This window comes from Mercenaria mercenaria, chromosome 13, assembly GCF_021730395.1.
Source record: "Mercenaria mercenaria strain notata chromosome 13, MADL_Memer_1, whole genome shotgun sequence".
NCBI classification, from domain to species: Eukaryota; Metazoa; Mollusca; class Bivalvia; order Venerida; family Veneridae; genus Mercenaria; species Mercenaria mercenaria.
The window spans coordinates 7,554,242-7,566,671 of NC_069373.1; the positions used below are offsets into that span (position 1 = coordinate 7,554,242).

Here is a 12,430-nt window from a genome sequence, read left to right on the forward strand (position 1 = left end):
TAGTTCAAGGTGAGCTATTGTGATCGCCCTGAGTCTGTTGTGCGTCATTGTTGTGCATCGTCAACAGTTTGACTATTAACGTAAGAGGTCACAATTTTAGCCCAAACTTAATGAAACTTGGTCAGAATATTAGCCTCATTCAAAACTCGGACAGGTTTGTTACTGGTCGTCTTTGGTCAAAAACTAGGTCAGTTAATGGGAAGAACTTATTAACACTCTGGAGGCCACATTTTCTACCTTGCCCGCCCGCTTAGCTCAATAGGTAAGAGCGTTGGTCTACAGATTTCGGGGTCGCGAGTTCGATCCTCGGGCAGGGCGTATGTTCTCCGTGACTATTTGATAAACGACATTGTGTCTGATATCATTAGTCCTCCACCTCATGTGGGGAAGTTGGCAGTTACTTGCGGAGAACAGGTTTGTACTGGTACAGAATCCAGGAACACTGGTTAGGTTAACTGCCCGCCGTTACATGACTGAAATACCATTGAAAAACGGCGTTAAACTCAAAACAAACAAATCATCTTACAAAACTTTGTCAGAATGATTGTCTCTATGAAATATAGGTCTAGTTTAAAACTGAATTACCAGTCAGAAACTAGGTCACTAGGTTTAATCGTAGAAAAATATTGTTTTCACTGTAGGAGCTTCATTTTTATATCTCTCTGAAAGAGCGGGGCGTGTTATGTGAACACCCGTGGCGGGCGGGCTATCGGTGGGCGTCCAAAGCATGTCCGCTCTCTAAGTAGAACAGTTTTCATCCGATCCTCACCAAACTTGCTGACAATGTTTGTGGTCATAATATCTTGGCTGAGTTCGATAATCACCCAGATTGCCTCAGGCACTCTTGGATTACGGCCATTGAATTACTTGAAAAACTGCAAATTTAGCCTTGTCTGCTCCCTAAGTCAAACAGTTTTCATCCGATTTTCACCAAACTTGTTGACAATGTTTATGGGCATAATATCTCGACCAAGTTCAATAACCACCCAAGTCGCCCCAGGCACTCTTGGGATTATGGCCCTTAAATTAGGCAAAGTTTGATGATGGGCGTATTTTGTGACAGTCTGGCACTCTAGTTTGTTTGATCTTGTTAAAATTTTGTCAGAGTGTTTGTCCCTATGAAATCTAAATCAAGTTCAAAACTGGATTACATGAGGTCAAAAACTAAGTCACTAGGCCAAATCGTAGAAAAAGATTGGCCACAATTTCTACTTGATCCCCATAAATCTTTGTCAAAATGTCCTTTATAAAATCTAGGTTATGTTCAAAGCTGGGTTATCTGAGGTATTAAACAAGGTCACTAGGTCAAATCATAGAAAATATTGTTAACCCTCTAGAGGCTACATATTTTACTTGATCTTCATAAATCTTTGTCAGAATGTTTGTCTTTATGTTGGTCAAGGTCGAAGTTGGATTTTCTAGATAAAATCTAGGTTTCTAGGTCAAATCTGGAATGTTTGTTTGTATAAAATCTAGGAATCTAGTGGAGTACCTAAGGTCAAAAACTATGTCACTAGGTCAAATCATTGAAAAAACTTAATGATCTACTTGGTTTATATAAAACATTGTCAAAATATTAAATTAATTTGTCTCCATGAAATCTAGGCCAAGTATATGTTATCTGGGTTAAGAACTTATGATCAAGTGAGCAGATCACAGTGCCTTCAGGGCCCTCATGCCATTTAAAAGTTCACTGTAACAATATTTGAACATAACATGGCTTGCTGATACCTCAAACATGTACCCCCGTGATTTTCTGTCACTTCATAATGGAGGAATCTTAGAGGAACAATGCAACTAGTTATGATTGTTTGATGAACATGTTCCATAATCTTGTGTAAAATCAACTGCTTCAAGTGGGGAAGACTGTGGATTCACTCTCTGGGCCTTATCATACTAAATTTATGTGAAAAATGATGCCAGGAGCCTCCTTGCTTGGTGTCCTCTGAATTCCCTTCCGTTGTACCTTTGTGATGGATATCATTGAGAGTGATTAATACAATAAAGTAAATTAGAATAAGTTAAAGATGCTTTTGACATAGCAAACATTATCTTCCCTAGCTGCCATTTTGAGGTGTATTCCTAATAAAGATTAGACAAGTATTTATCTCAATGCAGTGAGATACTGATTAAAACTTCTCTTCTATTGTTGCTACAGGCAGTATATGGATATGTGAAGGATTATTATATGACAGGTGTCCTAATGTCTTAATTTACTATATTCTTGAAAAAGATTTTGTTAATTATCTGTATAAGATATTTAGAATTTTGATCCTCAGAACGGATGTCAGTTTTTATGTCCCAAAACATTTATGTGAGGGGCATATAGCGTTGCTGCTGTCCGTCCGTCCATTCATCTGTCTGTCTGTTGGTACGTCCCGAAATCTTGCGTGTCCAACTCCTCCCACACTATTAGCCTGATTTGCTTCAAACTTTGACAGATCAACAAGCTTTATGTGCAGATGACCATAAAAGGTGAATATTTTTACTGCAATTATGGCATATTTGATAGTTTTTGCTATATAGAGGATTGCACAGTATGTGGGGACATAAGTGTCTTGCGGACATAATTTCTAGTTTCAAAGGAGACTTTGGAACTAGCTATATCCCAATAACAGGCGGTACTGAAATGGCAAAATACGGAGTTTAAATTCTGTCTATGATAGATTCTTAGCAAGTACAATCCCCAAAAGAGACAAAGTATTTTGTAGTAACTTTTTATATGGATTTTATGTTTAATCTGTATTCTTATCTGCTTATAATTGGCCAGTTTTTAGTGTTGATTCAATTTGTACAAAGTCCTTGTGTTATCAGAGAGATTTACTAGAAAACATATTATATTTACCATATTAACCCATGGTATATTTCTTGGATCATGGTTCCCAGGAGACTAACACAGTGCTCCAGCTAGCTATTTACAGCAGGGCGCATCGCCCGTTCCGAAATTCGTTCTGCCCTGTTGCCCCGCCAGGCACCCTGCCCGTTTTACAACCATTCATTTCTTTTTTTAAGCCAAACTTCCCTTTTTTGCCTCAGTGATTATAATACACTGCTTTATTGCCCCCTTTTTATCGAATGATACATGCCGGGGGGGGGGGGGGGGAGCATTGACATAATTAGCAAACAATTATAAACAATTACCTGCTGTAATCGTGCCCGAGGCAGACCATAATATTTTAGACTGCTCCACTAGCATTAAAATCACTGCTGAACCTTAGAGTTAAAACAGTTTGCAAACCAGTCTGAAATCATTATATCATTTCGCGCCACCTGTCAAAGTGTACTTTCGTTTTCGGTAAAATAGTCTTAAATACCCCTTTATACACGACTGAAACTTAAGTCCAGACAACAGACATTTAAATCTAATTCATAAAAATCGATCACAATCAAATTTAAATAGGAAAATATTTTGATTTTATCGTTTTACAAGTTTTTGAAATCGAAAGTAGGTTGTCGTCTGCTTTGTGAAATTGCTGATTTTTCATGAAGATTTCTTTGAAATTAGTTTACTAAGATGTAATGACAGGGTACACTTTAATGTCAGATACTGTAAAATGCTGTTAAACTGTCTTTACATCATAATAATTTTTCAAAAATATTGTTTAAACTGGACATTCGACGACTTTTAGAAAAAAGTGTAACCATATCCAGATATAAAATTTTGGATACCCGGAATATGTCTATTACAAGTGCTAAACTTGCTTTTAGACTGTTGTAAGTTAAAAACTTTGCCTGATTTCATTTATTTAAGTGGAAGTTTAAACTTTTTTCTGTATATATGTTGCACGTATAAATTTATAAATATCAAGTAGCCTACATGGAGAAGATGTGTACTGAAATTTAACAAGTAAAATACACACTGGCCATAGCTTTATCAGATCAAATGGTTCCAACGTTGTTTGAGCGGTGAATTTTACGCCGATCAGATGGAGAAATATGGCCGATACTACAAATTTCCGGTATTGTAAGTATGATTTAAAGGAATTTCTACCCGTTAAATAACGAATCAAATGAAAACGATGGGTGCACCTGGAGCGCAAATGTGTCTATGTTTTAGCACATATGTCCGTTTAGCTGAGATTTGTGCCGTTTATTCAAACACTTCTGTACAGTCCGGCGGGGGAAGGAGATTTTTGACAGTTTTTGACAATGTCGCATCAAATACAGTGTTAATCAGGAACAAGTAACTGTTAAAACACTTTTTATGTAAAGGGCTACCTCTTAAAACAAAGCGTGTGTATTTTCACAGAATTATTAAGGGTTATTTGTGAAAAATCGGCCGAAAACCTAATGCAACGCCGTTTCGAGTGGGTCGCTATGCAACGCAATCAAGTGGATACTGTTCTGTGTCTTACTTGCGAAGTCTTATCCGTCCTAAAAGCAGTCATTAAAGCTTAACAGTGAATACCTTTACAGAGTTTTACATCATTATAATGATCCCGCCATTTCTAATATATGTACTTTTACATTTTTATGCTCACTTAACATTTAACATATTTTGTGGACATTGTCAAAAAACATCAACACAAAAACATAAAGCAAGGATGAACATCGAACAATATCATTAAGTAAATAATAGTGATAGTTCGTAAATCAAGAACCAGTTCACGGATATTTATCTCCTCCACGAATGTTACTGAACAGCATACCAAAATCGGGTTGTCTCTTTAAATCAGTACAGTTACAGTTGGTTACCTTTTAGTCCCTTAAAACCAATACATTGCGATTTCATTACTGATTTTTTGTGCATTCGAGCTGTTCATAAAAAATAAATAAAATTCGGTCCATGATAAAAGTATTGATCAGTTGTTTGTACATATTTTCATTCATATTGCTGGTGTAGCGTTCATTTATTTTCAGAGAGATAAAGTACAGAGAACGTTAAAATTGTCCAGGGAAAAGACAATATTTTATTTGTCCTCCATAAAACAGAAACGACGTAATAAACCTCTGTGGTCGCCGTTCAAAAATGAAAATAGACTGAAATACAAACACCAATAAAAGAAAATAAACGGACCAGCAATACTAATAGAGATGTGCCGCAGTTTTACTATTTAACTGTCTCTAACCAAAGAAGATAGGCGATGTTTGCCAAAGGGTACTTTAATGTTCGATTTGATAAAAGTTAAAATATTGTAAAATACTGTATCTTTTGCTTCAGAAAGTTGTCTCAGGATAGCCTTGTCGCTTGCAATGTCTAAATATCTGTCTCTTCCTCTGTTAATTCTTCACACATTTCATCACATAAAACTCTCTCTTTTAATACCTTATTGTAAACAGTTTTTTTTTCTTGATATTTTGGTGCCTGAAGTTTGAGTTAGCAGTCTTTTCCGTTTTTTTGTGGGTGGGGGGTGGGAGAGGGGTGTATTCACTTTAAGGACATGGGGAAAACGCTCTTAATCGTTTGTTTGATGACACGTCTCTATTAGTATTGCTGGTCCGTTTTTTTTTCTTTCATTGGTGTCTGCATTTCATTTCTATTTTCATTTTTGAACGGCGACCATAGAGGTTTATTACGTCATTTCTGTTTTATGGAGGACAAATAAAATATTGTCTTTTCCCTGGCCAATTTTAACGTTCCCTGTGATTTATCTCTCTGAAAATAAATGAACGCTACACCAGCAATATGAATGAAAAATTATACATACAACTGATCAATACTTTTATCATGGACCAAATTTTATTTATTTTGTATGAACAGCTTAAATGCACAACAAATCAGTAATGAAATCGCAATGTATTGGTTTTAAGGACTAAAAGGTAACCAACTGTAACTATACTGATTTAAAGAGTCAACCCGATTTTCGGTATGCTGTTCAGTACCATTCGTGGGGGAGAAAAAATCTGTGAACTGGTTCTTGTTTTACGAACTATTACTATTATTTACTTAATGATATTGTTCGATGTTCATCCTTGCTTTATGTTTTTGTGTTGATGTTCTTTGACAATGTCCACAAAAATATGTTAAATGTTAAGCTAACATAATATGTAAAAGTACCATATATTAGAAATGGCGGGATCATTATAATGATATAAAACTCTCTAAATTTATTCATTGTTAGGCTTTAATGACTGCTTTTAGGACGGATAAGACTTCGCAAGTAAGACACAGAACGGTATCCACTTGATTGCGTTGCATAGCGGCCCACTCAAAACGGCGTTGCATTAGGTTTTTGGCCGATTTTTCAGAAACAATGCTGAATAATTCTATGAAAATACACTCTCTTTGTTTTAAGAGGTAGCCCTTTACATAAAAAGTGTTTGAACGGTTACTTGTTCCCGATTAACACTATATTTGAGGCGATATTGTCAAAAACTGTCAAAAATCTCCTTCTCCCGCCGGACTGTACAGAAGTGTTTGAATAAACGGCACAAATCTCAGCTAAATGGACATATGTGCTAAAACATAGACACATTTGTGCTCCAGGTGCACTCATCGTTTTCATTTGATTCGTTATTTAACGGATAGAAATTCCTTTAAATCATACTTACAATACCGGAAATTTGTAGTATCGGCCATATTTCTCCATTTGATCGGCGTAAAATTCACCGCTCAAACAACGTTGGAACCACTTGATCTGATAAAGCTATGGCCAGTGTGAAATAGGCCTAAACAAATTGATATTGTTATTCAGTATGCAATTACAAAGAAATGTTACAAGTTGAAAATCAATGCCAAGTAAAATACAAACAGCAGAATTTTTAGTTAATAAATAGGTGCATTAGAGATGACAGACATAGCCTATAAAAAGACCATACCTAAAGTGTGCCAAAAACATGCCTAAATTATGCCAAATTCCATGCCTAAAGTATATTAAAATGCACTGTATGCATGGACCAGTTATATTTTTTCCCCGAAGGAGCACGGTCCCGGACCGACCACCACCCCAGAAGTGCCCTTTTCAGTGCCAGCACCCTGCCCTTTTTTAATCCTAGCTGGAGCACTGTAATACTACTTATGATCTATCTTGTCAAGTTTTCCAGGTTTTGAGAGGCTCTGTCTACTGAAGGTGATCAGTGCTGTTGATAAATGCCATACTATTTGATAGTTCAAAATAGAAACAAAAGATTTCTATATGATTTCCTATTTTCAGAATCTTATAGGAATAAATGGTAGCAGGGATGATGGATGCAGTATGTCATTGTTATCTGCCACAGAATTTATCATAGATAATATCAGGATGGTCATGTGTTATTGTTAGGTGAAGCCTGTAGAGTTTCTGAAAACAATAGAGCTTTTGTTGGGATAATATTTCTAAGGGAGGTAATTGCGAAAGGATAGAATTTGATTTGTTCCCTTGATTTAATATTTGATAAGGGAGAGCAATATAAACTTATTTTGAAATTTTTGTCTTATACAGTTGCTTCCCTTTATATAGAAGAACAGGCACCCACTCAGCTGCATGTGTAGTCAAGTTTCCCATGATAAACTGATCATCTGTCAATATTTGCATGTTTTATTGTCCTCTGTACATATGGTCTCCATAGACTGGAGACAGTTCTTAGAGAATTTATGACCAGTTCTCAGCAAAATGAATTCTTAGTCATTTCCAATATATTCAGAGCCAGTAAAGTTGGCTTTGAGCTTTGCAAGTGATGAAATTGTTGATAAAATCGTATTTTGAAAAATGAGATGAAAGTTCTTATCAAAAATCTATGGAGACTGCAGAGGTATATCTACATGAGGGAAATTAAACTGAGTCACGCCAGTGTTTTCTTTGTTTGAGTGTGGCATGGAAGTTTACTTGAAAATGATCATGTTTTTGAAGGAATATGGAAGCTTAACAAGGGTTTGTTGTTTTTGATTTAAGTTACTTTTGGTTTCTGTTTCTAAAATACAACATTAAGTTTTCTCTACAATTAACCAAATGAATTTATAAAAGTTTATGATCTACAGTCATGCTAACTAACTAGAGACAAACAAGTATAAGACAAATCATAAAGTTTCTTAAAGTTTATAAAAGTTAGAGAAAATACTGTGCAATCAGGCTCCCACATTTGTCAGATGGTGTGTTCTTTATTTGTATAGCACTTGTTTGGGGTTCAGATGAAACCCTGGAAGTGCTGTCTGCAGATACTCAGACCTACTGTAGAGCTGTTGCAGTACCGGTAATTTCTTTGGGGAATTATAACTGAAGTTCTGTAGGAGTCTCTGTATTGTCTAAATGTCCCATTGATCCTATTTTTTAGCTCGTCTGATTTTTGAAAGAAATCTGAGCGGTATTGTTGTCACTTGATCGTTGGTGTCGGCATCAACATTAGTTAAATTTTTTGTTAAGGGCCACCTTTTCTCAAAAACCATAAGAGCTACAGCTTTGAAACTAAAAGTTTGCACTGTAGAAAATTTGAGTTTCTTGGTTAAATTTTTTGTTTAGGTCCACCTTTTCTAAAAAACTATTAGAGCTACAGCTTTGAAACTTGGCACACTTGATTATCATCATTAGATGACTATGTAGGCCAAGAATTTATACTGTACACTTGTTATTTAAAGTGACTGACTTTGAGTGCAGCATGGGAGCTTGATTTATTTTTTGCTGATATGGAATTAACTTTTTTTAAATTGTTTTCATATTTAAAGGGTTTTCTTGGTTTGGGCAATCATTGCAAGAGTGAAAAAAAACTTGAATTTGCAGTTTAAGCACATTAGATTCACAAGGTTTAAAATGATAAGAAAACAAAATCACTGACATTTTCAGTGAATTTGTTATTTACTTTAAATTAATAAACAAATACAGGAAATAATAAAAATAGTAACTTATATTAAGCATAATTTGTTCCTTTTTCAACTTGCATGTTATGGTGCAAAAATCTTTCCCATTTTCCCTAAAATCTCGCCACTTCTCCCTAAAATCTCTTCAATTCTCCTTAATCTTAGCTGAGGGAGAAGTGACTTCTCCCTAAAATCTTAGCCTAGTTTAAGCCCTGGCCATTCCAAGATATTGAAAACATTTGCTTTCTATTTAATATTCATAAAAAATATTTAAATTTTAAGAATAACAATGTCTTCTTGGTTTAAATTTATTTTCAAGAAAACAAAAAATCGATAGTACAGTGAGACCGATTAGTGGCTCTGCCATGGAGGTAATTTATTACCGGTGCCAGTGTAAATCCTACTTTCGATTTCAGTCTACCTCAAAATTGGCCAGATTTTTTTTTCTCAGGACTTTGGGCACAAATCGGGGTTTCACATTATACACGGATGCGCATTATACACGGGTATCTATGGTAACACTTATGGTGAATTACACTGTATGGTAAATCCTAGATCTATGTGCTGTAAATTGTAGATATGTGACAAATATCATCATGCTTCAGAAAATTGGCTGCTGCAGGGATAAGTATAGTCAATTGTCATTTAGGAAAAGAGATTTAGCGCACATATAGTCATGTGACACAAAAAATAGATTGGCTATAATTATCTGTATTTCCCTCCCCTTCCTGTAGCAGCTGTCTGTCTCCTGTCTCATTGAAAAAACAAGTCACAGTGGCAGCCTAACATTTTACTGTTTTCTTTTCATGCTAAGTTATAATTTATTTTTAACATTAAAGAATATTGGATATCGTTTCAGAAAACTTTATTTGTTGGTTTTGAAAACTGGGCAATACAACAGTTACTGACTTAATTAGTTAGCAAAAGAATGAAGGTTGAATAAGCAATGTTTAATATTCAGAGTTGGAAAACGCGACTTTTATTAAATAAAATGTTTATGACCTAGAAAATGACATTAAATTCCTGTCAGCAAAGTTACAAGTTTTTGACACGGTATTATTATGAATTAGAATATTGGAATGTATGTAGAGTACAAATGCAAATAAAGTATATACAGCTACCTGTATTAATTATGCAATGGAACACATGCACAGCAAATATCGCTGTATTGTAAGAGTAGTGTGAATGTATCAAGTTGGGTGGAATGCGACAAGAAACGGCAGATCTTCTTTGATAATATGAAACAGATTTACCAGGATGTGTGACTTGGAGTTTTCCTGAAAACCTTTTTCAAATAAGATAAGGTTTTGTTGATACCAGGGAAAGTTACTCTTCATTCTTTGTGCAGAGGGAGTTTAAAAATGATGAAAGATAGTGAATGAAATTTTCTTGGAGTTTGTTTTCTGTATATAATCTAAAGTTTCAAGTGAAAATTGATAAGAATAGCAGGAAGGTGTAAAGCAATTTCTGAATGCTGTGACTTCTGAATGAAATAAATGCAATATTTAAGAATTGAGAAAAACTAATGGAAATAATGAATAATTTGTACCAAGATCAGGATTTTATTACTTCCCTTTAATGCCACTGTGAGAAAAATTGAAATGATTCCCCATAGCTTTTCAATGATGTCATCAGAAAGCTTTCAGTAATTATTATATGAAATTTAAATCAGATAAAGGGAGGTAATTTGCATGAGAAATGTTTTATTGAGTTAAAATATAGGGATTTGCAATTACAACAAAAAAAGGTGTGTGAATGAAAATTCATACAAAGAATAAATTATGTCCAAAAAGCATGATGCAGCAATTTTGATACTATTTTAAGTGATTTTTTTTTTACAGGCATTGTAAGTAAGGAAAATGCACTTATTTAAACTTTTGCAGATAATAGATGGAAAACAAGATAATTGGATTTGAAGACAAAATTAGGCTCATCTTACTGAAACAGGTCAAGAGATCATTGTCAAGTTAATGGAATTCACAGTGTATTTAATTGCATTGAACATGCTTGTCAATAAAAATATTATGACACCAAATATTGATATTAGGTACTTAAACGACCAATAATAAAGTCAGAGTGTCTATCGTTAGCATATACTTAAAGCTACTTCGTGTCCGACAAATAAAATTGTAGCAATTTCAAGCCTTGAAGCGCTTTATATCTCGATAGTAAGATTTGAACATGTGCCATTGTTTCTGTAATAGGATTAAAAGTTTTCTGCACTGTTGATGCAATATTAGACGATTTTTTTTATTACCTTACATAAATAAATTCATAAAGGATAGAACTAATTTGTGGGTAATGTTACATATGAAAAATAACATAGTGCATTTGAAATTTTTAGCTATGAATAAAAATGAGTAGGAATACATGTGGTGTGCACTTATTCTTTAATTGGATTAAAAGCTCAGAATGATTACTTAGGGAATACTAGAAGCAGGAATGGGATCACGTCCAAAAATGATCAGGCGACTTAGCCAAATATGGGTAAGCAACTTAATTATTAATGGTTTTTAAGAGAAAAATGCCCTAGAAGATTTCACTTAGGACATCGTGAAATAGACTAAAGTAAGCTATGTATCAGAAACCCAAATGTAGTTGTAGACAAATGTCTTGGTAATGCCCAGAAATAGAAACAGTCGGGGTTTACAGAGTGTATTTGTCTGTCTGTCTTTGACTGATCTGTTGACAGGAATGAGCGCTGCATTTTCTAATTGATTGACTATTAGCCAGCAGACAGAAAATAATCAGCGAAATGCACATGGCTCCAGTATTTTTGATTTATTTGATAGAAAGTTGGAACTGAAGATATTTCAGTGTGACTTTTAGTGAATTAACAAGATTAATGAATTAAGAAGAAGGCACACATATTTCTTCTTTAATTCTTCACCACTCTTGATGGGGGTGGGGGGTGATAGGAATGGTCTCCGTCTTTCCATCCACCCGTAACACTGTGTCCGCTCTGTATCTCCTAAACCCCTTGAAAGATTTTCATGAAACTTAGGTCAAAGGATTACCTCATCAAGACGATGTATAGAACTCATGAGTCAGCCATGTCAGCTCAAGGTCAAGGTCACAACTTGAGGTCAAAGGTCAAAGGCCTTTCATTTTGTGTCCACTCTGTATCTCCTAAACCACTTGAAGGATTTTCATGAAACTTGGATCAAATGTTCACCTCATTAAGACAATGTGCAGAACTCATGAGTCAGACATGTGTCGGCTCAAGGTCAAGGTCACAACTCGAGGTCAAAGGTTTGAGCCTTCCATTTTATGTCTGCCCTGTATCTCCTAAACCCCTTGAAGAATTTTCAAATTCATTGATGTCGTCATACATGGACTATAAAATATACTTAACAACGTCAATGCTTCCACCCAGTACCATCAACCCTTTCACTATCCATAACAGCAGCGGAGGATATAGCTGTCTTTCAGAATGCCTTGTTTAGTCAAAATTAATGAATGATACCTTCTTTGTCAACTAACACTATTATTGCATTCCTTAATTTAGAGCTTCCTGTGGCATTCAGATCTGTAGATCATTGTCATTCTGTTGCTGCATCATACACATATTACTGCCCACTGCATTGCTAATTTACATTGCTATTTTACTGATATAAAATGTCTCATAGACCTTTATTGACAGGACCCCCTTCATGTAACAGGAATACCTATGTTCTGTATGAGAGGTGACAGTTAAGAACAAGAATCTATTTAGACCAG

General features: G+C 35.1%; 1 protein-coding gene across 9 annotated transcripts in view; it reads left to right on the forward strand.

The window, feature by feature from the left end:
- LOC123529976 (FERM domain-containing protein 4A-like) overlaps positions 1–12,430 on the forward strand; it is a 184,167-nt gene that overhangs the window by 41,656 nt on the left and 130,081 nt on the right. Inside the window, exon 1 of one of the 9 annotated variants that reach the window (XM_045310631.2) lies at positions 7,737–7,790. The exons of 7 other annotated variants lie outside the window; for them this stretch is intronic. In XM_045310631.2, the coding sequence (XP_045166566.2) occupies positions 7,752–7,790 (39 nt within the window). In that variant the 5' untranslated portion in view covers positions 7,737–7,751. Of the gene's footprint in view, positions 1–7,736; positions 7,791–9,905; positions 11,198–12,430 lie in introns of those variants that run through there. One more of the 9 variants, XM_045310632.2, reaches the window with a different exon arrangement.